Here is a 27,546-nt window from a genome sequence, read left to right on the forward strand (position 1 = left end):
TGTAGTAGCTGAGCTCAACTTTATTTCATTCAGGTTAAGTAGTGACACCAAAACTTATGACTCAGTAATCTATGCTTGAACACGAGTGGAAAGAGTAATAGATGCACTGTTTGCTCAATCTTTGGAGCTCCCTTCTTAGGATGCAGGCCAGCTCCGTCTTAGTCACTTTATTATGTAGAAATGATAATTGTGCCCCAGTGGAAGCTAGCCTCTACAAAATTCATTAGAACCCTCATTCACATCCACTGATAATCAAGTCGTGACTGTAATTTCCAAATTTTAATTTTCAAAGTGTTTAAGCAAGACACTCTAAGTGGAGGGAGAAAAATAAGCAATATCAGTTTCTACTCAACTTTTATATCCCTCCAAATATTTTTTAAACAACCTCCTCTTGAAAAGAGGTCAGACAGAAAGTGATCATTTTGGTTTGTGCGGACATTATCAAGTCCAAACAGGAAAATAAGATTGTATGAAGAGAAAATAAGGTGCACTTTTAAGGTGACTTCAGTCACAACACAGTGCTTTGACTTCAAGGGTAAGTCCAAACACACGCAAGAATTTACGTCGAGATAATGATAATGATAATATTGGAGGATAAATGGGCACTTGGTACTTCAGTGGCCTTTCAAGAGTGCTGCAGGGAGGATCAGCAGATGTGTTACAGGCCAAATTACCATTCCAAAGTCTGACAAGTAGCAAAGTCAATGGCCGATCATACTCCAACTGAATTCACAGAGAGCTACTTGTAGTACACTTGAAATTAAACTGCAGCTGTGTTGAATAGTTGAACTTCCAAAAACAGAAGCAGTCTTTCCATCTTACTCATTTCCTGTTCTACCTTTGACCGAGGCGGGGGCTTGCAGGAAGTGGGAAAAAAATGACCTAAACTTGAATTGTTTGTCAGTCTGATGGGTTTGTATTTGCTTTCATATTTTCCTAACAATGCTGGGAGCTAGAGGGAAGGATTTGGCTAAATTCAGGTCAGATGTAGTGAGATTACCCTCTTGATCTGGCCATAAAATTTGAACATCCACTGCAATGATGGGAGGACAGCGTGCATGATTAAGAACATGGAAAGAACACAAGAAATTAAAAAAAAAAAAAAAAAGGTCATTTGAATTGTCTTTATTGTGTCCAGATAAAGTAGGGTCACAAAAACAATCACACTGTATGTACATGGATGAAAATAAAACATTTCACAATTCACCATAGTAAAAATACAACATGGAAAGTATGTTTCATTCAAGAGCTTTAGTAAAAATAAGTGAGGCTTTTGGAAAAGGGTTTGTGGTTTTTAGTATATTGTCGATTTTAAAGTAGGGGAGAACTAAACTAACCCTGAGATGTTGACAGATTGGATTAAAAAAATGGAACTGAAAGACAATTAAAGTCAACTGTTTTGAGAGGATTTACTTCAAAGAGTCCATAAACAATCTGATGAGAGTCAAATGGGTCTAAAAAAAAAAGAAGAAAAAAAAGTACACTCAGAGAAACCAAGAATTAAAAAGGTACTGGAACCACAACTACCGCCATCTTTGTCTTTATTATCACAGAAAGCAGTGTCATAATTATCAAGTGAATCATTACGTGAAGTGTTCCTCAGGAAAAAGACTGCATTTTGAAAAACGTCAGTCCTTTTTTTTTCTTTTCTTTGGCAGAGCTGCTGTGGAAGAAGTTAAAGTTTCAGCAATCCTATGTGGGAAAGCACAGCACTTATTACACGACTCAATTTCCAATTCTCTCACAGGTACGCACACAAACACACACAGAGAATACAAAATGAGGATGCAGAACAAAACAATCTCCCAGACAAGCACAGTGATACAAAAAGAGACAAAAAGGAAAGATTATGTGAGGTTAGAGTGGGATAGTAGTAACTATGCTCCTTTATAGGGAAGAAACAACATCTTTCACTCTATTAAAAGACTTGCTTTGCGCAAACAGAGATGGTTATCTCCATCACATTACATGAGACTGCTGTGTAGTGAAATGGAGTGGCTGCTCGACAGGCGAGCTTCAGGCCATTATACCAGCCCAGAGTGGAGAGCTATAATTGCAGAGGGAAAGTAGAATCAGGTTCTGTGTTTGTCTGTGCTCTAATCTCTATACCCTGCCTGGTCCTTTTCATAGATGTGGAGCAGCAGTTTTTCGTCCAGCCTTTCATCTCACTGCTCAAGGGGAGTCCTTTTTGGTCCAGATCAGTCAGAATATGAACTGCAGTTTTAGTGCTTTTAGGTTAAACCTGAAGCAACAGCAATAAATCCAAAGCACAGCTGATATTGCACTCCAACACCTATAAGGAAAAGTAGCCCAATTGTGTTGCATGCCTAATTCCCTTCTGATAAAACACAGAGGCAACCTTTGCAGCTGGTGCTCAACTGTGCCGCACGGCCAGTGAGACATTCGAGTCAGCACAGAGACAATCAACAATGCACAGCACAATCAAATTCCTTCACGTTTATGGTCCCCCTATGACCCAAATACCTCATCTTTGTTCTGGTGGTTATAAGCAAGACTATGAGAAACAAAACTGGGTTTATAGGTCCAAACAGAAGCCTGGCTTCTCTACAAAACCGTTCAGTGCATGATGTGTGGAGCTTTAAAATGCAGGCTAAGCAGGATTATTCAGCTGTGATGCTTCACATAAGTTCACTACTGCAGGAAAGTACAGTACAGCGCTTGTTCAGGATTGAGTGCAATGCTACTTTTAGAAAAAACAAAACAAAGAAAAACTAATAGGTAACTTCTTTATATCCAAGGACATTCACTTTCTTTCTTTTTCTTTTTCTGGGACTCCCAGCACAATGTTTGTCTATTAGGCACCTCGCAGAGATATAACTGAAGGCCTATGCTAGGAATCATGTCTCTTCGTAAGGGAGAGAGAAAGAAAGCCCTTGGAATGAGCAAAAAAAAAAAAAAAAAAGTGTTTTTCAAGGCACAGTTGTCAAGGCTCTTACACCTGAATAAACTGATAAGAGCATGAAGTTTTACATTCAGCTGGAGATAATAGCTGTGGTGTCACAAAAAGTAAGGCTGCAGAAGGCATACGCTTTGGACTAACTAGCCGAGAGACTTTCAGTGTTACAGTAATGCTTGAAAGGCACACAAACAATAAGAAACACAAGAATAAGAAAAAGGTTCACGATTGTCATCTTTCAAAAAAAGAAAAAAAGAAAACCTGCATAGAAAGGTACACGAAGAGTGACTCAAGGTAAACATGCCTGATGACGAGGCCCATATAGGTCAGAGGTTCCCCTCATCAAGCATCTTGTTGACCCCGTTGCAGATCCTCTGCAGGTGAGCACGGTAAACCTCGGAGGGCCCATACAGAGCAGCCAGGAAGTCACAGTCAGCAAAGTGATTGAAGACGTGGTTAACTCGAGAGTGGCTCTTGGCTGTCAGATGGCGTTTGATGGCCTGGTGCAGCAGTTCACGGCACTCGTTCAAAAGCGCGCTCATGACGCGACGGTCGAAGGTGAACTCAATCTGGTGGAAGCTGACCGCCGTCATGGCCAGAGTGTGGACTTTCTTCCTGTGAGCCAAGAAGGGAGCAGAGAGGCTGTCAGTTTCTAATTCTGACCACAGCAGCAGACGTAAGTAAAAATAAAAACTGCTGTGTTATGATTTTCTTCAGAAACCCCCGCGACTTAAGAGTGTTGTCCTTCACAGAGACACATCTCCATGTTAATATAATCACCAATTCTCCACACTGTGCACTTCTATCAGCTTGATGGGCCACTGAACTGAATTGTACCGATTTATTTAGTGGAAAATATATAAACTAAAAGTCAATTCCCGTAATTTGCTTCCATCAGCAAACAAAATGTACTTGAAATGCAGTTCTCCCTTCAACTTGCATCCAGCCCAGTTGCTTAACATCCCCCCACCCCCGCCCCCCCGGCCCCCATACAAAACTTCTCCATGCATAGATTTCGCCAACAGAACATTACGTCAATAACAATCCATTCATAATTTAAATTCAAGCAGTGATGAGGATTCGGAGTTAATCTCCACCGATATAGATGTATATAAACAATACATCGAGGTGAATTAATGATACACAATACAGCATGGGGTGGTGGTGGCCTGCTGCATAGAGCAGCGTTTGTGTGAGTGTAATCACAGAGAAACATGTCGCAAACAGCTGCTGCCAATCAGCCAACATGAGCATCGCTTCAGAGCTCCGCCTGAGCCAACGTAATAATTAATAAAAGGGTGCAGCAAACTCTTCATTTAATAAACTTTAAAAAGGGACAATTTTGGGTAATACATTCATTTGATTTTCTTTCTTCACAAAAAAGTGCGATGAGAAGATCAATACCTTCATCATGGCTGCATGTTGAGTGTGAGGCAGCAGCTGATTAGGCTTCTTTTAAAGTACTATAAAGCTTTCCAACAGAGTGAAAAATTAACACATAGGCTGAGGAAAACAGGAAATTATTCTGTTATTTCAAATTGTGGACATTCACTTCAAACGTGTACCATAGCAGTACAGTTTCATTTAATCCAGAACTGAACTATGTCTACTTTATTGACGTCTACATTGTCTACATGTCTATGTCTACATTGAGGCTCATCTGACTATTTTTGTTGACATATTTAGTCTGGCGTGGGTAAACCGATTTCACTTTTATTGTGCGTTTTCACTGTTCGAGCAGTCCCAATGAACTGTTGGTCACACTCACTCATTTTCACAGACATATCAATGGGGCAGTATAGTCATATGATGTATATAGTTTAGTCTCGTTTAGAGGAGTACAGTCTAATCCACTCTGGCCTTGTACAGGTTAGTCAGTACGAGTTTATTCTATTGTGGGATACTTTATCATAGAAGAGTAGTGTAATGTAGTACAGTGGGAGACAGTATTGCAAAGCCTAGTGTAGGGTAGTCAAGTACAGAGTGTTGTGGAATTGTCAAGTTTAGCATAGTGGAGAGTGCACCAGCATGCACTAGTATCACTGCCAACATTGTTTCTTCACTTACATTTTAATCTAAAGAATGGTATAAAGTTGCTATAAATGTATCTTCTGATAGATTAAGACTTATCATCTCAGTGGCCAATAAAGCATGCAAGCTAAACAGCCCGAGGAACTGAAACTACCTTTTGTCAAGATCATCAGGACATAAATCCTCTGATTATGTATTGTTTCCCCATTTCTGTTTATGAATTAAACAAGCAACATGTCATATATGCTGATTAACATTTAGAAGTGTATTTCCCCATCGGATCCCAATGTCATGCTTAATGCTAAACTAAATTGAACTTATTTCCTCTTGGCAGATGTTCTGCACTTCATGCGCATGCACACACGTACATGAGAGTGGTTCCTTCTCATGCAAATCGAGGCCAAGCAACAAAGCAATCGTTTCATTCGTGATTCTCCTAACCTACCTGAAGGTGTCCACCAGCATCAGCTCCTCACCGCTGAACTGGTTGTTTCTGTAGAGCACGCCGAGCTTCACCACCATCTTGATTAGGTTCTTGATGATTTTCTGGGACTCTTTACGATTGCGGGTGTACTCCTTGGTGACACGGTACAACTCGTCCAGCACTTCACTGCTGGTGTCGTCAATGAAGAGGCTGGCCATACTCTTGGTGGCCATCTTGCTCATCAGCTTCTTCTGTGCCTGCAGGGCTAAACTCTTGGTGCTGAAGGAGTCCATGGTCAAGTCTGGATCAAGATGAGGGAGCGAATGAGAGAGTACAAAGGGAGAGAAAATAGTGGAGTTAAATGATTATGTTTGAGAGAGGATTTCTTTTCTTCTTCTTCCAGGAAAGGCCTTTCATGTGCTTGCTTGCCGCTGTAAAATTAGAAATGAAAGGAGAAGGTTTTTAGCTCAAAAGCAAAAAGAGACATATTACCCCGGAAGGCTGCAATGTGTGAGGTTATTGCACACAACATCTACACTAATACTATTTAAACTGCAGGGCAAAGAACTGTCCCCTTTATCAGATAATGAGCCATGGCAGCTGTCAAATTAGACCCAGCAGCCCTCTGGCTTGGAGCCTACAAGGTAGTTAGAGGAGAATGTGTGATTGCGCGTGTAGGAGTAAAATCACTTACAGCACCACCACGCAAAGTAGGAAATGTAATCTGCACGTTTCATCAGCTGAATGCATTCAGAAAATAAGGTGTGAAAGTGAGAAAGAGACAGACGGTGCCAGCTCATTCGCTGCACGTGTGGCTTGATTTATGTGTGATGGTGTTTCTGAGAGTGTGTTTGCACGCCAAGTGGGGTGACTCAGAGAAAGTCTGCACCCATGATAGAGACTCATAAATAGCTGGAGTCACGGGGGTCGTCGGAATCCACACACTCCCAACAAATGATGCCAGTCAGCGGCATACGACATCATTTCAGTCGCTGCATCTCAATGCGTTCAGCAGGGCACTTCTTCAGGGTTTTAAATCATTTGTCAAAAAAAAATTAAATCAATCTATTTTTCTGCGGACTCCTTTTCTAACCTTTGCAGACCTCCAAGGATTACCAGTGAAAGTGTAAACAGGCAACACAAAGCTGTTTCCCGCAACTGCCTTCCAACGCGAGAGCAAAAGAATGAATAAGGTGAAGAGGAGGGGGGGGGTTGTATTATGAGTTACAATTTGAACCATATTTGCCATTTTCTAAAAGGCTTGTTTATAAAATTGTAGAAAAAAACTAAGCGAAAGTGAATAGAGGCATTTAGTATATCAGAAAATTTCCCATTACCCCAAAAGGTCAGGGTGACATATTTAGATGTATTAAAATACAAATACATAAAATGGTATTGAATAAACACATAACATATGCAAATGTGGCAATTCAAGAAGCTGGCTTGAAACAACAGTGAGGAGATTAAAATTACTCAAGAACTATCGGAGGGATTTCTCTATAGAGGATAAATTGTAGTTTCTATCAACATCTCATGCAGCACTGCCAACTGGCCAAATTGTTAATAATTAACAAATGCTAACCTGGTGAGACTGGTTATTACGAAGTCTGAAAGCTGATATGAAATTACTTTTTTGTCATATTGTAGTGTCAGAAACAGACTGGACTCCATTTAGGGTTTTTTTTTTCCCTTTAAGGTGACTTCAAACAGCTTTTAATTCATGATAAAACAAAAAGGTGTGGAGAAAAACAAGCCGAGATAAAACTTTGCGTGTAGCTAAGAACGACCCTTGATGTCACCTCACTCCACTGCAGTCTATTATATTTGAACAATTTCTCATTATAATGTCAGAGATTAGTTAAAAATGTTCACTCTTTGCCTAGTCAAAGGTGACATTGTCAGTGGATTTGTTTCATGCGACCAAAAGTCCACAGTTGTAAGTTCCCTCTCCGGTGCTATATAAATGAGGTCAAATTGAATCGTTTAATTTACTGGGGCATACTGGGATGAAAAGTAAAAGCCATCCAAATGTAAAGGAGTCAAAATAAAAGAATGAATTCACTTTGATATTATGATGTGGCTGCTGATTATTCATAAGGTAAAACACCGATAAACTGATCTATTTGTCTAAAGAACAAACATCTTAGTGAACTTACTCAAACAAACGTATGCCAGCGTGTGACCAAAACAGGAACCGAATAAGTCCTGCCGCTAAAAACAACATCACACATGTTTCACTACCAGTGTTAGGGGTTTCGGGGAAACGAGAAAATAACACGCACACAAATAAGAGAAACACATTTCTTCCCTCAGGGGAGAAATAAAAACAGAGTACATTTAACTGTCAGATGTTATTTCCTAGATGAATCTCCTGATGTGGTAAACGCAGCCCAATAGATTTCTGCTTCAGCAAAGAGACAAAGTAATTATATTTAAGTAGAAGTGCCTCACTCACATAATGACAGGGGATTAATCCTCATGCAATATGTCTGCGAAGGAAATAAACCCTACAGATTAAGTGCAATATGTATGATTGGCTAATTGCTTATCCACGTGATGGAGACCAATAAAACCTGAAGCAGTAGAATAGAAACGAGTGCATGCAGACAAAATGAGTGGTGACATTTTCCTGCTGGGCGCCGTTTGGTTGTTGGTACAGGAAGGCAGTGTATTTGCCGCCTAAGTGTGTGACTTTCATTGCTCCTATTCTCTCTCCCCTTCTCACTGCAATGCCTCTCTAAGAATATCAATAAGACTCCTTGGAGAGTGTCAGCAGGATGCTTCCCAGAAAGGAGACACGGGAGGAGAGGCTGAGCAAAGACAGAGGCAGAACGACGGAGAGAAATGAGAGCAGAGGTGTGTTATACATCCATCCTGAAACGTCAGGAAAATGTGTTGAATGAGAGGTCATTTATATACTGCCTCATGCTGAAACAAGTTTTCATCGTCTCCAGCTGCAGGTGCTGGACATCAGGCCTCTTGCTGCGCTGATCAAGGATTACAGGCAGATCCCCATCGACCGTTTCGCCGTGGTTGTAACTCTAAACTTGCCAAGTTCTGCTTGTTACAGAAAATCCTCCTCTGATGCAATGTGTGTGAAATGGAGAACAAGGAGAAAGACACTAATGATCGGACTGGAAAAAAAATAAAGAATCTATTTATTTCGATGTGAGTGGCACCAGAAAAAACAGGCACTCTGGCCCTTTTGTGATTCTTTAATCACGACGGTCAGCCTCAAGATAGGAGTCACTTAGCAACACACTTAGAGCAAATCTGCCTTTACCTCCTGCCTTTTCCTCTCTGTGCCCTTACTGACGGATGCTCAGGAGTTTAAGAAAATGTGTGAAAGGATAATGGGCAGACCTCTTTCTCAGATTGGAGGGTGATTTCATCGTCCCCATTAAGTTCCACTCTTGTTGGAGACCAGAGCGATCATAGCCGTCAACTCAGCGTAGACCGCCGGTGAGCAAAAGAAAAAGAGGGGGACGAGGAGGAGGTAAAATAATGAGAAAGGATGGTATGTTTGGCTTTCATATCCGTGTGTACAAACAGTTTTAACGCACCGAATTGTCTGCCTGTTGTTTCACTCATGAATCAAGAGTGACAGAATAGACCCGTGGCACTCTTATCTTACGGATGGAGGATATCCTCACTCTGGCTCTCAGTTTCCCGCTCCATTCCCCTAAGGCAAGAAAAACTAAAGGCTTCATAAAAAACATATTCTCAGGAGACAAACAGGGACTGATGAAAAGGTTTCTGAATCATATCTCTCTCTCTCTCTTTTTTTTTTTACCCGGTGACTTTGCAGCATGAAAGTGGCTAGTAGCAAATCTAAATGGCCTGTGAAGTGTGGTACCCAGGGACCGGCTGGCCAACCATGACACAGCGTCTCTTTGTGTTGAGAGAGACAAGATTTCAACTAATTTATTGCAGAACAAGACTTGACAGCAGCAAATTCTGCAGTTTTGTAGCAAAACACACAAGCCTCATCATCATTAGTGCATGCAGAGATCAAACACACACGCGCGCACGCACACATGCGCACAACTGATAGGCTGGCTTACTGCACAGCAGAAACAAAATTAAAACAAAGACAGATTGCAGCAGCCAAGAGCTCAGCACTTATAATTACAGCAGTTAAACAAGCTACAAACCCATACAGCCGCTGAGAACAAACTGGCATACACTCACAAAGAGATGCAAGTTCAGCTCAGCAAAGATGACGCATGGAAATGAAACTGGACCCCACGCTGGTGACAGTGAGGGACCCTGGGTAATGATCCCAGGGATACTCTCATCCTCCCGCAGGTCTAGACAGCCTTGACAAGCCTGTGAGAAAATCTGACTCAGGGATCGAGGTAAAAACGAGGTTGTGATGACCAAAAAGAACCTTCCTGTCATCTTCTCTACTCCATTGAGGATTATTGAAGCTGGGTCAAACAAAACTAGGAAGGCACTGTACAATCTAGATTTAATTTGCTTTGCCTGTGTGAGTTTCAGGGCAGGTAATGCTGATGCCTGCATTGGGGAAACTGCCAAAAGCTTTTTGTATTCATTTGGGAAACAAAATAAGTGGGATGCCAAATCCTTCTGGCTTTTGCTTTCTTGTTTTTGTTTTTTTTCCTATTGTGACCTTTAAGGTGGATGCAAAAAGGGCAGCAGGAAACACAAAATCTTGTTGTGGTTTCTATAATCTAGGTTGTGAAAGCCAATGAATGCAAAACTGAGCTATCCATCAGGCCAACTACAGCTTCAACAATTACAGGAATAAACCAGCCAAAAGTAAATGTACTAAAACCTTTTATATCTGCATAACTGTTTGAGTCTTTGTTTTCAGTTTGAGTCTTTCTTCACCTGATAAAACATTTCTGTCCCGGCTGTGAATAATTTATGGATTATTTAGTAGTAGTAATATTCAGGAGTAATTTTTAGAATAAAAATTGCTACTTTTTTCTGGTGTTTTAGGTCCAAATAACAAAACATCCAATTCAGTAGATAATCAATAACAATGTCGGTGTTGAGTAATTGGAGAATTACATCCAGCCATAAATACATAAAGCTCATGTTCCTTTTTAGTAATATCTAACTCCAGGTTGTGCTGCTAATATTCTGTACAACATGACCTCAAATGTAATATTGGTTTCATACATCAGTGACACAAATGCTATTTATTATTGCCAGCAGTAAAAATTAGGATTGTTTTGTTAATCTTTTTTTCTCAGTTTCCAACAACAAAGTAATGGCATTGAACAAACGGTACCTATTTTCTCATCACAGGCCAAAAAAACAATTTTCCAAAATAGTTAACTTAGAAAAGAAATAGAAAAATATTGGCAGCAGTACCCTCAAGTCTAGTCTACTAAAAATATACAAACTGAGGTTGAGGGTATGGAGTAAACAACCATGTCTTTTTCAAACCAAAAACTGAAAACAGCACATGAAAATATTCAACAGGCTTGAGAAGACAACCTCAGGTCAATTGTTTTGCCCAAATCAGATTAAACTTTGATTTTAATCCAGCCTCTGAAAATATAGCAAAAATATTGATAAAATAGATGCATGAAAGGATTAGCCGAACAATATGAGATCTACAACTTCATAACTACATAAAACAAATAAAGTTAAGAAAATGTTAAAGTAAGAGAGACCGTGGCTGTTTGATGCTGAATAATTTAGCCAACTGACGGTCACATGGCGCTGGAGCCATTCCCAGCTGACTGTGGATGAAGGCTGAGTACACCCTGTACAGGTTCCCGGTTCCATTACAGACCAAACGCAGGGAGACAGTCACACACATTCACACCTACAGGAACTTTTCAGTAGCCAATCGACCTCAAAGACATGCTTTTGGAAGAAACTAGAATATCAAGCGAAAACACGCACATAAGGAGACAAACGCAAACTCTTCAGACAAAGGCTCCCAATCAGGGACATTCTTGTTTTGAAGGTGGGAGCGTTAATCACTACTTGTTTTTGCATCGGCCTTGATTATTTATATAACTATTCTTTAATTTTGATTTGATATATTAGTATTGCTCCATTAGATTTTTTTTCTATTGCATCAAAAGTTATAGTCATATGTTGCATTTGCCATCATTGATTGTACAAATGCTTCTTGATATGAATGTGTATTTGCCTTATGGCTGTTTAAGTTTAGGTTAAATCCAATGTGAAATAATCGTGGCATTGGTTTTCCGAAAGGGGAGCATTGAGCAGGTTCCAGGATGCAACCTGAGCATTGACTGGACTGACCTGTCAGTCAAACTAATGCCCCGGTGTGACAGGTGAGAAAGGGATGGGAATTGGATATACCTGTCTCTCCCACCCACAGTAATCTGTGCCATCAAGCCTCTTGAGAAAGGAGGAGGTCACAACATAAAAATATAACTGCTGCTTGCTGCCAATCTAGACAGAGGTGGATGCCGATCACAGAAAGAAAGACAACCAATGAAGAATGTGTTTCCATAGCGCTTGGCCACCCCAACTTTCTAAAAATGCTTTGGCAGGGGCTGCAGAACTTTCCATGACACTTCACTTTACAAGTGATTGGTTGATGGCAGCAGAAAATGTCACGACTTTTCTGCTCTTCAGGGATCACTAGTCACATGGATTGGGCCACTGCGACCCTGAAAAAGACAACTCCATCAGCAGACAAAATCTTCACTGCTTCAGGATGCGAGCGATGACTGAATAGACATGAATCAAATGACAATCATGAGCCACGCATTAAAAACAGCCCCAATATCGGCTTCCAACATCATTTTCCTTAGTACTTTCAATATGATTCAATTAACCCATTTTGCTGCTGCTTATACTATGTGTTGAATTGTACTCGGCCCCAAAGGATTCCTTCCTGGTTTTAGTCTTTCACATTTTCAAAAGCATATATTTGTTGACCTAGAGGTCTGAAACACATACAGGGTAACTGAGACAAGCTCAGTTTGAGTCCAGCCAGTGACCTTTACCATATGTCTGCCCCTCCCCATCCCGTCTCTCATGCTGTTCCTTGTGCCCGTTGACCGTCCAGCAAAATACCAATAGAGACTAAACTCTAAAATACATTGTCAATATAAGTCAATTAATACAAAGTCTTTTTATAGAATTTGTATTAACAAGGAGAACAGTCAGACTTTGTGAAGGCAGAGGGAACAACACAATCATCCTTTACTATATTCAAGCAGTAACCAGGCCAAACAAACCTGATAGGAGTAACAAGGAGAGCCATTACTTGAAGGATGTTGAACTGGTTTGGATTATACTGTTCTGTGTAGACAAATCTGCACATATCGTGTTTGATTTGTTGCCTACAGATTAAACTTCTGCAACCACTGTTCTGCTTTTTCCAAAGCCATTTCTAAAATAGTCCCACAACACAGCAGAACTGCAAAGAAGGCAAACCAACAAAAGAATACTTGCCAATATTTGTGAAAAAAACACCAAACAAACCAAACATTAAAAAACATCATTAGAATTGATTCTGGTGAAAATGTGAATCAAAGGACTTCTGCCAATACAGATTCTCACCAGCTGTATGATATAATCTGTCTCTACTTTGAGATACAATAGACAATCCTGGTGGTTATATAAGGTACATCCGTGCTTTGTGAAATGAGAGGACAAGTAACCACTCAAATGAGCGGCACTACCGCAGCCACTCCACTGTTGGGGAAATCAACGGCAGGATTTCAATACAAGTGAATGCGGCAATATTATCTTTCATCAAGTTTTGAAGTGTTTGTTACGCAACATCTCAAGAGAAAAGTGAGACAAAGGAGGGACTGGCTGCTAATAAGAAAGTCAGAGCAGGGAGCATTGTTTGTATGAAGCCACCATATAATTCTTTGTTTTAGGTGTCTTAGTGTACATACTCATATATAGCAGTATATTATTGTGTGTGTGTGTGTGTGTGTGTGTGTGTGTGTGTGTGTGTGTGTGTGTGTGTGTGTGTGTGTGTGTGTGTGTGTGTGTGTGTGTGTGTGTGTGTGTGTGTGTGTGTGTGTGTGTGTGTGTGTGTAACTGAGGCAAAACACAGGGACGTTAGCATGCATGCTTTGGATGTAGCGGGTCTTTGTATGATGGTTGTGTGCCGTCACTTTTTCATCTTCCCACACAGTCATCTGTGAAGAGTTGTGCAGATCTGCTGAGAAAGGAGGCAATCAATGCTTTCTGCAAAGAAATGATGCCCCATCCTACTCTTCTTTAACGGTTTTCTCAGATCTGCCAGAGCCCACTGAACAATTAATAATTAACACATTGGCATATAATGGATCGAGGATTAATAATTTAGCCTGCCGATTCAGATTAAAATAGACTGCAGGCTAAGAGCAGACTGCTGTTGTGCAACAGGTTGGGACAGAGATGTGGGTCAGGGATAAAGGACAGATATTTAGTGAGACATGGCTGCTGTAAGTCGCTGGAATTAATTTAGGACCATCTTTCAGCGTTACGCATGCGTAATAAGGCTGGGAATACAGTAGCTGCCATAGTGCCAGGGGGCCAGCACAGCGCTCACTGACAACATTTGTTCTCACATTAAAATGCATAAGTGGATGGTTGTTTTATGGTTGGAGCTGAGCTAATCTGAAAGTGCACATCTGTGAGATATGAAAGAATAATAAAGAACAAAATCAGTGGTCCCCTCTCATGTGAATTCACTCTAACTGCCACCATCACATTTTAATCATATATTATTTACCTTATAATTAGCATCTTAGCAGCACAGCAAATAATGCAAGGCATAATGAAAGTGCAATAACCAGTGCCTCAGCTGTGACCGATGTCTGGACTTCAACCATTTTAATTAAGGCCACCGTAAGAGCAAGGCACATCATGACTAATTTTCCTCACCTCAAGCCCCAAAGAGCATCATTTGTTAACTCTGTATTTAATAGAGAGGCAAATACCAGTGTGCTTGGCTGCAGGACCAGCAGGGATGGCAATCAGAGAAAACAGAGGGGGACCAACATGAGGACTCACAGAGGACTGGAGTGACAGACAGCATCCCTCACTCTTTTATTTTTCTTGAAACAATCACAATATTTGCTGGCCACACACCAATGCCCTTTCACATGAGGACACACGCACCGAATGTTTCCAGTTTCTGGAGGCCACCTGTGTGTTAAGATGAACTTTGCAGCCTAGTAAAAGAAGGTCAAACACCTCTCTTGTCTGGTTAATGAGTTACCATGGCTTCACCACAGCAGGAACAACAGTGTCTCCAGGATTACTGCTGCAATTTCAAGCTCTGCCCTTAATAACACTGCATGGCGAATGACATGCAACGTGACTGTATTGTCCGCTTCAAAAAGACGCTCAGAGGAGGGGATCTGAATAGATACGGTTACATTGACATAAATAGATGAGGCTCACGGCATCAACATAATCCGGCAAGGCATGTATTGTATAATATTATTTATTGTTTTTCACAATCGTATGATGCTGAAACAAAGATAAATCTGTTGCGTGGCACAAAGCTGGCAGTAATGAGGAAAAACAAATACATGTTAAAATCAGGTCTTGGAAATAAGTAATCTAATTTGACATTAATTGTACTGATTTGTGATTTCTATATTGTCATTGAGGGCAAAATAAAATCCATTTTATTTTCAAGGTTTTACCTAAGAATTGTACAATTACCTGAATAGTCGTTTCCACAACATCATTTAGGAAACTGGTGATCAGAGTACAACAGATTCTGAAGGGCTATTTCTGGTGGAGCAGGGTTTTTTTTTTTTAGGGTCTTTTATATAAAAGACAACAAAAATGTACTTCAAAAGCTCTTTATATTTTCAATGAGCCCAAGTAGGCTACTTCAAGTTTATGTCATCGCTACTTCCAAACCCATAGATATGAAACACTATAATCACCAAAAACACACTAAAATGCTACAAGGGAATATTTACAGAAAAAAAAAGATTTTTTTTTTTTATAATTTCAAGTAAATATAGTTAATTTTGGATCATTGCCTTCATACTAAGTCACACAGGAATTCTTTGCATTAAGTGTTCCAGTTATCCTGTGATATTCCATGTTCATTTGCTCAGCAGAGAAAGACACCCTGACAAATGAAAACGAGTAGGTCGAAAAAATGCCAAATCATTTCACAACTGACACAGCTAATGCAGGAAGAGAGGCAACTCCACGTTCTGATCCAAGGCTGTAATTCATTTGACATGTCTGCTGAAGCTCTGCATGATAATGTGTGCCGCTACCTGCCAGAGCCCCGACTGCACAGTGAGGCTATTCATCTGCACTTGAGCCTTGTTATGGCGAGAAGCTTTACAATGTAAACACAGCAATTCGTTACAAAACACATCACTGTTTGCTAAACACATGTCTTCATTCTTCCAGTCCGGGTTTTGGATGCAGTATGGATTGGCCCAGGATTAAAGTACAATTCGATGTTTCTATCCCAGTATGGATGGAAATCAGTTTTGTTGTCTGTATGTCATGTAAGATTTTGAAAAAAAAAAAAAAAAACCCACCATGATTAAATTATCTTAACATAAATTGACAAAGTCACTTTCTATTGGTATAACAACATGCAGCTTTCCTGTATCACAGCTTTCTTTTTAAGTCAGGTTTCCCCCAAATATACTTCTCAGCTATACAGAGACTGTGGCAGGCTACAATGGTCCAGTTTGTCACAACATGGTTCCTTTAAAGCTCTAAAGCAGGGGTGTCCAACTCATTTTAGCTCAAGGGAAGATACAGTGCAGTTTCATCTCAACTGAAACTGGGCCAGAATAGGAAATAGAAAGCGGGAAAATAACCTATAAATTGTTTCAACTATAAATCTGTCTTTTAGTTTTAAAGTATAAAAGTATAGGTATATGTAACATCATTTGACTTTTTACCATCAATTTTCAAAAAGGTGTAAAAAACATACTGAGGAAGAATCTTTAACTCACAGTGAGTGCGCCAAGTACTATATTGATATATCTATTTTAAAAGATTTGGGGGAGGACCATGTACCTGTACACCCTAATGGAGTTCCTCCAGTATTCAGGCTCCCACAAGCTCTTGCAGGACACATCCACAACACACACACACCCTCTCTGTCAAATACAGTTGTATGATTCAATGTCGGACATTAAAACAGCAATACATTCAAAGTCAATTTTGCTTTACATTGCCACAGATTTGTATTACTTAATTTTATGTTATTTTTTTAAAGATGTTTCCAGTAGAATTGAGTGCTGTCGTGTACTGTTAGGGTAACTGTTCTCCATTTGTAAGGTTTCTATCTTGTTAATTGTTTGCGTTTAGAATGACTATAATTGCAATTACACTGAAGTTCTTGATGGCTTGTCCACCCCATCAACACAAATGATGTTAGAAACACATGTTTATAACATTCTTAGATTACTACTTCTCATTTCACTGGTTAAACTGTGAAAACTGGCACCAGATCTCAACTGTCACAACGGTTTTGTTTTTCCTCAAATGTATTTGATCACAGCAGACGTGACCTGATCACTACATTTACATTTGTGTTGTGCGAGTAACCGCTACGATATTTGACCAGACCCCACAGATGACCGCATAACCGGATTAGTAGTCCCCATTAACCGGGAGAAACCAAATCTACATCTGACCTGTTGACAACATGTTACAGAGGCCAGGCGGACGTTCCTAACCGACACATTTTGTATTGATTTGATGAGAGCAGCGGCTCCTCTGGAGGACGGGCTGACTGGCCGCTGCTTCACGTCAGATCAACAAAGTGAGAGAGCAACACGATCAACTGCTCGAGTCCAACCGAACAGCCACAGGTCGGTCCGGGGACATTAATGGCTGCGGCTAATCTGTGTTGGTTTAAAAACGGCCCGACCGTTAGGACTCACCTTCTTCCTCTCTGCGTCAGGGGGCTGGACACGGGAGCGGGGCAACCGGTGAGATTAACTGGAATCTGGGACAAATGTCTCAAGTCTTCATCCTGGCAGCGCAGGAAAGTGGCCTCACTGCACTTTTCTTATCAGTAAGTTTGTCCAATGGTTTGGTCGGCTCTGCGCCGTGGGAAACGTCCTCTCCTCGCCGCCGCCGCCGCTGCTGCTGTATCAGGCACAGATGTGTAAATTATTGAAAGAGTGTTTTCTTCTCTCGGCTCGGTTACTAGTAACCCGATCACTCCTCCGCCTTCTCGTTAAAAAAAAAAAAAAAGTTTCAAACCTGAGGGGACTTGGGAATAACCAGATTGATGTAGGCTCGGGCCAATGGAGGAGTAACAAGGGGAGTGGTCCAGCCCAATCAGGCAGAAAGAAAAAGGCCATTTACAGCCAGCACATTTCCCTGCCCCCATTAGGGCTTCCAGTAATTATCCTCGTCCTGTTCCCAGGTCTCAAGGCTGGAAGTTTCCCAGAGGAAACGGCGAGAAGGGAACAATGAGCAGGAACTGAAGGAGCTGCCTCTCTGACATGGACCACACTGTTTTAGTTCCTCCATAAAGTTTCCGACTTAAAAAAAACAACAGTAAAATAGTAACAACATACCCATATAGATATTAAAAAGAAACAACGCTTTGTCTTTTCCTTACAAACTATTGTGTTTAATGAAGAAAACGTGCATCCCCACAATCACTAAATCCTTAGTGCATTTTTATCACTGTGTCACTACATTATTTTACTCTGTAACTGAGACGATATTTGAAGAGTGACTGGCCTGTATATGCAAATATTGAGACGTCTGAAGCGGGGACCTTGATCTGGAGCGCCCTCTGCTGGTATGGTGTGTTTGCCAGGAGAAATAATACACACCTGCTGTCAAAAGTAGCCTGTGTCGCTTTAATCAACGGGAAGTGCGAACAGTTGTGTGAAAAGACTTGTGATTGAACTTTCTTCTTACTCTCACTAGAAAGCTTGAAAATTCAAAGTTACTACAGAGGATTGATTTTGGGGGGGATAATTAAAGATTTAAAACCACAACTGCTTAAAAATCTTCTCAACGCCATAGGTATCTGATTGTGTCTTTGTGTAATGTTATCCAATTAGATTGTAACGCCCCCTTCTCCCCTGGGAGCTACTATGACTAAAGCTGTATAAGTTAACAAATATAGTTCCTTGCTTGACCAAGAAAATGTTGTCCACTGCAAGTCCTAGTTGTTATAGAGTCCTGCAAGTAGCAACACTGCTTGCACCTTTAATTCCAAACTGAAATCAGGTGAAATGATGTAGCGCTGTTAATTATTAAAAAAAAAAATTTTTTAAATGACACATCATAATTCCTGTGGTATCCTGAGATGGTTAACAATTACTGTGATGAAAAATTACCTTCTAATAGGAATTATGGAAATTATTCCAATTTGAAATCCAGTGAAATCATGTAGTATTTGGCCATTTTCCAATTTCTTTAAAAAAAAGTTGTTTTATTTTTAAATGACACATGAATTTCTTATTACCTGAGTGGAATCCTGGGATGGTCGATTAAGTGAATAAGACAACTCATCAAATCCGTAGCTTCAAATGGACTTAAAATATATGTTTGACTTAATAGAATATTGAAAATATTTGAATTCCATCCATACATTATCCATACATTATTTGAATTAACTTAATTTAGCTTGCATAAATCATTCTTTATAAGCGTTCCAATAGATTCATGGCGATGTGAGTGGAACTTTTATTTTTTAATCAATTAGCAGACATAGTACACTGCACATTTCATAATTGACAGAGCTAAAAGACACCGTTTAATGCCGCCACATACACTAACTTTATCTTGGCTATTTGTGTTTAAACCTTTTTCTACAACCCTTAGTACTGTGAGCCCCTGTACTTTGAGCACCACAAGACTACACTTCCTGTAGAAAAAAAGCGCTGCACAGTGACTTCAGAAATGCTCTTTTTATAAACTACATTTCCCAGAATCCTCGGTAAGACGCAGGCAGTGACGTGTTTTTGCTACGTGTCGGGAAGTCTACAGTCAACATGGCGGCGCAACAGACCGATGTTGATGAGCTCTTCGACGTGAAAAATGCTTATTACATCGGGAGTTATCAGCAATGCATCAATGAGGCTCAGAAAGTGAAGGTGAGTGACACCTTTTTACCATTTCATCTTGAGAAGTGGCACTATTTTGTCTGTTTTGTAGTTCTGTTTTGCCTAGCTGAAGGCAGGCTGTCCTGTGTTTTCCAACTACTCACTGTACTAACTTGAAATGTGTCCTTTTGAATTGCACCTAACTAAAAAGTGTGCTGTGTGTCTTCAAAGCCGTATTCACCCGACAAGGAGGTTGAAAGGGACATGTTTTTGTACAGAGCATACATCGCTCAGGTAAATCTGTCTTCGGTTTCATTTGCATCTCTTAGTGTGTACTCTTGCCACTCACGGTTTCAAAAGATTGAACATATGTAATCAACCTGACATGCTTTGATGCAGAGGAAGTATGCTGTTGTTCTGGAGGACATCAAGGACCACTCTCCCCCGGAACTTCAGGCTGTGAAGATGTTTGCAGAATATCTGTCCAGTGAAAGCAAAAGGTAGGACAACATTGTAGGTCCTTGAGACTGAACCATAGGGAAGTATTTGAGACGCAGTGGCCTCTGGATACTGATAATTAGATTACGTAATACCCTCCTAAATTACAATTGTATTTGTGGTCATCTTCCTTTGGCATTGGCATTTGGCATACCAGTCCCTTGAGATGTGAGGTGTTTAGGGAATATGGGTTATTGGAACAGCTGCTATGGCCTGTCTGAGATCTGTACTTCTGGTATGAGGCCTCCGTTTATACACTCGGCATTAAATTGGATTTGTTCGTGGTGTTGGACTCCAAGTTGTGCTTAATCTCTCGTGTTTGTGAAGTTCATGGGCAGGGTGTCGAAGCATAGCTGAGGGTAGGATTGCATCATGTGGGGGGTAAGGGTGGCATCTGTGCTTTTTCCAGATGATGTTGTCCTCCTGGTACATGTGATGGCCTATCAGCCTCTAGCATTCACAAGAAGAGTTTTTTCACCAGCAGATTTGGGTGGGAACAGTACATCAAATCTGACTTAATGGTTTTCTTACAGAAAAGAATTACATGACTTCTCCATATTATATTGGAAGGGAGCGGCACTTTCCCCAGGTGGAGGAGTACCAGTATCGTGGGGTTGTACTCACAAGTGATAAGTAAAAGCATTGTGACATTGGCCACAGGATCAAACAGATACTTGCGGTAATGTGGTGAAGAGGAAGCCGATATGTAAAGCAAAGCTCTTTGTTTAATGGCCAGTCTTCATCCCCACCCCAACCTATGGTCATGACTGAAAGAACGAAAAAGCGGAAATTTTGTCTACAGGGTGGTGGGCCTCATTGTTCATGACAGAATGCAAAGTTCAGCCATCTAAGAGAGACTCCAAAGTCACGCCAGGACTCTTCCACATTGAGAGGGGCCTGTTGAGGTGATTCTGACCACCTCTTAATTGAGCGTTACCAGGCACACCCAACTAGTGAAAGGCCCCAGGGTCCGTTGCAGACCCACTGGAGAGACTATAAGTTGCTTGGAAACGGGCTTCAGAAGAGCTGGAGGAAGGTTTCCTTGCTGTATCTACTGCTGCCACAACCCCATGTGGATTAAGCTGGAAAGAGGATGGCTGGGTGGATTGTGGTCATGTCGAAGCCCCTGATCATTTCATCTCTTGGTTTTGTACTTTGTCAGCCTGTTCAGTAATCTTTAGATGTAGTCGAATAACTATATAGTGAAAATAGGTACAAATAAATGTCTGTTTTAAACAGTGTAATCATTTATTTAACTACTTTCAATATTATATGCATTGGCCACCTTTGTTGTTATATATTTCATGAAACAAAGTTGAGGAGGACAGTTTCCTGAACCTGACACAGTTCAAGGATGAAGTAACGAAAGTGTCATTTGTGAGAGTTTGAACAGTCAAGAGTTCACATTTTCATTTCCAGGTCTCTGCTCATCAGAAGGTAATTATTTTGACTTTTCTTCCTACATTTTTTTTACTGCAGTGACGTTTTGTATTTCTACAGAGATGCTATTGTTGCTGACCTAGAAAAGAAGATGGCAAAGAGTGTTGATGCTGCCAACACCACCTTCCTGCTCATGGCCGCTTCCATTTACTACCATGAGACGAACACTGACGCTGCTCTCAGGACTCTGCACCAAGGAGAAAGCCTGGAATGGTGAGAGAAGATTATTTCCCACGCTCGCTTGAAGATGTTGTTCTTTTACCACACAGATGAAATAACCCTCCATTGTCATAACCTTGTAAATGTTACTTTTAATGTGGAATTTTGAAACAGTTTTTGTTCAAGAGATGCCTCTGTACCCATTAATCATAAAATCCTTTTAAATGATGAGTGCTCATTGAGATAAATTTCAAAAGATACACACAATCCTGTGTAATATATTGAGAGGCTCATCACTAGGGATGTGCGATATGGGAAAAAAAAATATTATTTTTAATGTCCTGATAATGATAATATGACAATATCTTTTAAAATGTGATTTAAAAAAAAATAATACATTTTTACAAAGAAAATTCGAAAACAGAAAGACACACAGTTTCAGAACAGCAGCTCTTGTTTAATTTCTGAAAACATGTTCATTCAAGAGACTCACAGTTAATCCAATGTAGAGACATTGAGTTTCTCTCTCTACCGAGGTCAATTGTACAGCTCGCAAGTGTGCAGCAAATAAGTGACACATGCTCCTCACTGTGACAGTTTTCTGGTAGACTCCTACATATTTCCTCCATGCGAGACTCTCGTCTGTTTGTTTCTGTTTAGAAGATGTCAGTGCAAAACTAAACTGCTGTCTTGTTTATTTGTCAGTATGGCGATGAGCATTCAGGTGCTTCTGAGTCTGGATCGAGTTGACCTGGCCAGGTATGCATTTACTATCCTCGTGCAAAAGGCGCCATTGAGGGGAAAGAGCATAGCATTAGAACATTAGCCTGTTTCATTTCAGGCTTCAGAAACACCCCCCTGTTTGTTATTAAACACCAAAACACATTTGAACAGTTTCCTTTTTCTATGATGTTTGACTCCTTATTGTACGATGCATAATTGTAAAATCTTTCCATAGACCACTGGATAGAATAAAACATTTAAAAAAAATATATAAAAATCTTATTCTCTTGTCCTCTACTCATTATGCCATTTTTCTTTCCACCGTGACAGGAAAGAGCTGAAGAAGATGCAGGAGCAAGACGAGGATGCCACTCTCACTCAGCTCGCCACAGCGTGGGTCAATATTGCTGTGGTGAGGGGAAAAAAGTGTTCATTTATTTTCCAACCAGCAACAAGAATTCTAGTTGAATTCCCTCACAAATGTATAAACCCTCTGTACAAAACACAGCGACTGATGATGATTGAATGATTTACTTTCATTAAGCAGTAGATTGAATGGCTCTCTCACATTATCACATAATTAACATTCAGGTTGCGTTAAGATTGTCTGAAGCTGCAGGCTGGTTTAAAACAATCAGCAGGCAGTGCAGTCTGCAGCATTTGTTGGTACAGTGTAATGTTAGTCTATCTTGACGGGTCCTCTGTTCAATTGGAACTGGTCATTGTTCCTACCAGCTCCTCAAAAGCAGTCCACCTTCAATACATGCAAAACAAGAAATGGCTGACGCTGTGCACTTATTGTTGACTTCTCAGAATAATCTCTGACTAACGCTGTGCTTTCTCATTCAAGGGTGGAGAGAAGCTGCAGGATGTCTACTACATTTTCCAGGAGATGTCTGACAAGTACTCATCCACACTGTTGCTCCTCAATGGGCAGGCAGCCTGCTACATGGCTCAGAACAAGTGGGAAGAGGCTGAGGGAGTGCTACAAGAAGCACTGGATAAGGTTAGAGGATTTAAAATGATATATATTATTCAACATTAATTGATAAACCAAGCATGCAGTTGATTACATTCTTATACAATGCCTTGTTACTGGGGCTTCTTATGATCTGATATGGGTAGTTAATTCATACAAAGTGTACATTTTCTGTGCCATAGATTATTATTCCCATATTAGATTAAAACAAGAATCTTATTCCCCATATTCCATTACTATGTCACATTTGGCCTTCAGGCCCCCCCTTTCAAAAAACACACTTGGTTTAGAGACCCTTTAGGTCACTGAATCATATTTAAAAAATCTCTCTTTTAAAATTTAAACTAGAAAATATTTTTGAGGTCATTAAGTTCAGTCGTCGTCATCATCATATATAGCAAATATGAATACATTTTCCAAATTTTACCCTAAATGCCAGTTTATAAATACAATGACCCTTGATTTAACAGACCACATCTCGCTTACACACACTGCTGATGACCCTCTAAGGCCGCGTCTACACCAGCCGTTTGATCCAGAGTTCATTTTAGGGAATTTCAGGGAAAGTCTGCTTCGTTTGGGCATGTGTGAAAACTCCCCTGGACTGTGATCCGGATCAAACAAGTGACCGCTGGTCCACTTGAGAATGTGGGTCTCGGTTGGAAAATGTGTTGTGGGCAGGCATGAAGTAGTGAGGGAGTTGCTCATTGATATATGGTCTGAAGATTATATATCACGGTTGCCTGTGGCTAACCATTAGCCACGAGTTGGCTAAAAGCGGCGGGATTTATCCTCCATTGATTTAAGGCAGTAGGTTTTCTTGTAGAGTAGCACTTAACACTTAAAATTAAAGACACGTCTGACTGGTGTAACTGCATAAACAAAATGTGCATGTTTTGGTATTGCTTTTTGTGGGAATTATGAGTTCTCCAAAATACATGTACCAGTAATATATCAGCTTTCACGCCAAGGTTATAACAGACATGCCTGTCTGCAGCTATATGGACGGACAGAGTTGTTATACTCTGTGTTTATACACTGGTGGACTGGTGCCGCTTCAGCTTGGACTGTTTGACACTTTTGTTCACCAATTTTTCACCACAAAAGATGCATTCAGCTCGAAGTTTGTCCATTACTTCAATGAAGCCGCAGTCTATGTAACTTTTGTGGTACACTTTTTGTTTTTCTTCTTTTTGACAGATTCACCTTTCTCCTCAGCCTGACACTCCACCATTGTTTCTACCGTTGCTTACACTTTTAATGTAAATGCTTAAACTTAGTTTTGTGACATAAAAATACAGTAAATGCAGACTCACCTATTGAAGACATAAATAAATGCCATGCCCCCTAAAGTCAGATGGGCTTCCTGGCCCACATGAGTCTTTAAAGAAGTCATAAGTGACATCAGTGATGTCAGACCTGAGCGTATTTGTGACGCATTCCTCAAGAATTAAATTTTGCTGTGAAAAAAACCTGCTGTGCCTTCACTTTAACAGCAGATGGCAGCAAACGTGTGTCCTACATTGAATTTGAACTTTAGTTAACTGAATCAGGAATGATCAGTTAAGCATGAGAAACATACAAGAAATTGTCACATATTTTTTCTCTTTGTGTTTTCCAACTTTACTGTCTTATTATTGTTGCAGCTTCCGATCAAAATAATCATATCTCACTGTGAGTAGGGCTGATGAGATATACCACTCTGCCTTTTGGGGATTTGCATACTTTTAACAAGCTACATATTTACAGATGAATGGTTAACCATTGACATCTTCAACTAAAAAGAACACATCCACAGTGTAATGCGATTTTTAGACTTTTCTTTTTGTCTGGCCTAATCAGACGTATTGTTTTATAGTAGTAGTTTTATAGATAAAAATCTAAGTAATTCCATTAATATAAAAAAGAAACATTTTTCAAGCAACACTCATAAGTTCCTTACCACGTTGACTTTCATTTGAATGACAGAATGTAGTAAGACAGTAAACTGTAACTATCCCAACAGCTTGTTGTATTCACTAAATGTGACTGAAGTACAAAGGAGTTGCTCTCAGTATGAGACATTAACCATGTGAAATTGGAGCTCCTGCTGATTTTTAACAACCAATTTTCACATGTCCAGTTACATTTGTTTGATCAAGCCTCTCACTTTCTGACCATCTGTATCTTTCTCTCTCACCCTTATCAGGACAGCAGCCACCCTGAGACACTGATCAACCTCATAGTGCTGACCCAGCACCTGGGCAAAGCTCCTGAGGTGAGACTTTGGACCCAGAGCTATTAATGACACAGCTTCTTCAACAGTCATCGGTTTCACACTGTTCTGAAGACAAGCGCTTCTACAAAGAAGTCTTGAACCAGGAATTGTTCGGTACACCATGACGCGTCCAAGATGCACTTCACAAGAATGACAGTTTAAACAAAGAAAATGTATTCCTGGAAGCAAAGTGCCGTATCGTATAGAATGTTTCTCGAGCATATCTGTAGGTGCAGTGGTGTGAGTTTTACAACGCACAACTCAGAGTCCATGAGATAAAGGCGTGATTATCTTTTTTTAAAATTTGATGGACGTGATAGCAGTGCAATAGAATGCTGACCATTAACTCACAGTCATCATTAAAGTGTCTCTGCCTGTGACAACTGCTGATTATCACATTTCCCTCAAGGTTAAAGTGAAATTTACTCAGAGTAACCATAAAACCTAACGATTAAAAGGATTCTTCCCAACATGTTTTTTTTTTTCTCTATAATCGACGCTGAGCAAATTCTGGTTCCAAAATTACAATGTGTGCACTTAAGATTTATGCCAATGCCATCCAGGCTATAAGCTCTCACAAGTGCCAACAATTTGAATGCACATATTCTGGAGTAACAGCATTTAAATCACCTTTCTTCCTGGAAGCTGTGTCAATTTATAGTTCTATCTCCAGAATGTATTCCTCGATCACATAAAATTTTCATGACTAAATACCCTTTGAGCAACAACAGAAGGGTGTGTGTGTGTGTGTGTGTGTGTGTGTGTGTGTGTGTGTGTGTGTGTGTGTGTGTGTGTGTGTGTGTGTGTGTGTGTGTGTGTGTGTGTGTGTGTGTGTGTGTGTGTGTGTGTGTGTGTGTGTGTGTGTGTGTGTGTGTGTGTGTGTGTGTGTGTGTGTGTGTGTGTGTGTGTGTGTGTGTGTGTGTGTGTGTGTGTGTGGTAAAGTGTTTATTTAGTTGTTTTATCACAATGATTAGCGGTGGCTGCAATTACACAACTTTCATCAGGTTTGTAATTGAGTACTCGCGAGTGCACACAATGTTTTATAATGTTGTTTCAGCTGAGCGTCACCCTCTTCAAGCCGTTTGGAACAACACAGATATTAGGGTGCTTTTTTTTTTTTTAACTGCCATTTATTAACTTGTATTTGTCTGTCCTCAGGTAACCAATCGGTACCTCTCCCAGCTGAAGGACGCACACAGAGCCCACCCTTTCCTCAAAGACTACTTAGCCAAGGTAATTTGCTTGATGCTCAGTACCCACACTGTCCCTGTACAGGATGGGTTAGACTCACAAAGACCCTTGCATAGCTGCTGGGACCCCCCCCCCCCCCCCCCCCCCCCCCCCCCCCCCCCCCGTGTTATAATTTATCTACCTGGCTTTGTTGTTATGATGGTTTGGCAGCAGGTGGCTTTGGAGCATAGCCATTGGGAGCATTAAACTTTGAATCTTTACCCCTTGTGATACATTATGCTGTGATTACACAAGACAACAGATGTACATAAACATGCAAAAACTGGGTTAGAGTGTTACAAACAAATCCTGCAATGCACAGCTGTCCCCATGGTCATACTTTTTTTTTTTTTTTTTAACTGTTTTCCCTGCTCTGTTTTCCTACAGGAGAACGAGTTTGACAGACTAACGATGCAGTACGCTCCCACCGCTTCAGCGTAAAACATCTGCTTTCACTGAGGCGCCTCAACACTGAAATTCAGCTTAAAACCATGTCAACAATGCTCTTTTTTTTCCCTGCGTCTCTCTTGCTTACATGTATTTGTTTTGATATATTTACTTGGAAAGTTTGGCTGTGTTACTTAATCCACCTAGAAGTCATAGCTTCCCTTGCGGGCAAATGAGATGTGTCTGTTCTGGTGTGTATTCTTTATAAACCTGCATTTCTCCTACAGATATGAACAAGTCTGTGTTGTGGAAACATTCCTTTGAAATGACAATAAATGTTTGAAACCTGGGCTTGTGTTTGATGTGTGGATTTGTGGGCTCGAGAGGGGAAAAAAAGAACGGGGGGGGGGCTCAACTGCCATTGCACGAATTAAAAGCGCTGAAATTATGTAAATGAGCGTATCTTCTGGCGTCTCGGTAAGAAGCGCCGACCAGCACTGTCTCTTTAAGTCATCCTTTCTAATC

General features: G+C 40.5%; 2 protein-coding genes across 3 annotated transcripts; one reads left to right on the plus strand and one right to left on the minus strand.

The window, feature by feature from the left end:
* Positions 1-1,109: 1,109 nt before the first annotated feature.
* Positions 1,110-17,670, minus strand: tnfaip8l1 (tumor necrosis factor, alpha-induced protein 8-like 1). Its single transcript, XM_080473331.1, has 3 exons — positions 17,219-17,670; positions 5,394-5,673; positions 1,110-3,532 (listed from the first exon to the last, which is right to left on the minus strand). The coding sequence occupies exons 2-3, from the start codon at positions 5,663-5,665 to the stop codon at positions 3,244-3,246; spliced, it is 561 nt and encodes a 186-aa protein (XP_080329457.1). The 5' UTR covers positions 5,666-5,673; positions 17,219-17,670; the 3' UTR covers positions 1,110-3,243.
* On the plus strand, positions 16,946-27,372 carry cope (COPI coat complex subunit epsilon). 2 transcript variants are annotated; one of them, XM_080473328.1, is made up of 12 exons: positions 16,946-17,146; positions 17,239-17,352; positions 19,235-19,399; positions 19,580-19,642; positions 19,748-19,848; positions 21,347-21,499; positions 22,151-22,204; positions 22,499-22,580; positions 23,019-23,174; positions 25,336-25,404; positions 26,563-26,637; positions 27,022-27,372. In XM_080473328.1, exons 3-12 carry the CDS (start codon positions 19,298-19,300, stop codon positions 27,073-27,075), a joined length of 909 nt encoding a protein of 302 aa, XP_080329454.1. In that variant the 5' UTR covers positions 16,946-17,146; positions 17,239-17,352; positions 19,235-19,297; the 3' UTR covers positions 27,076-27,372. The 2 variants fall into 2 exon arrangements, with proteins under 2 accessions (XP_080329454.1, XP_080329455.1); XM_080473329.1 differs by having other exon boundaries at positions 16,967-17,266.
* Positions 27,373-27,546: the final 174 nt, after the last annotated feature.

Source organism: Lipophrys pholis, assembly GCF_963383615.2.
Source record: "Lipophrys pholis genome assembly, chromosome: 10".
Lineage (NCBI taxonomy): Eukaryota > Metazoa > Chordata > Actinopteri > Blenniiformes > Blenniidae > Lipophrys > Lipophrys pholis.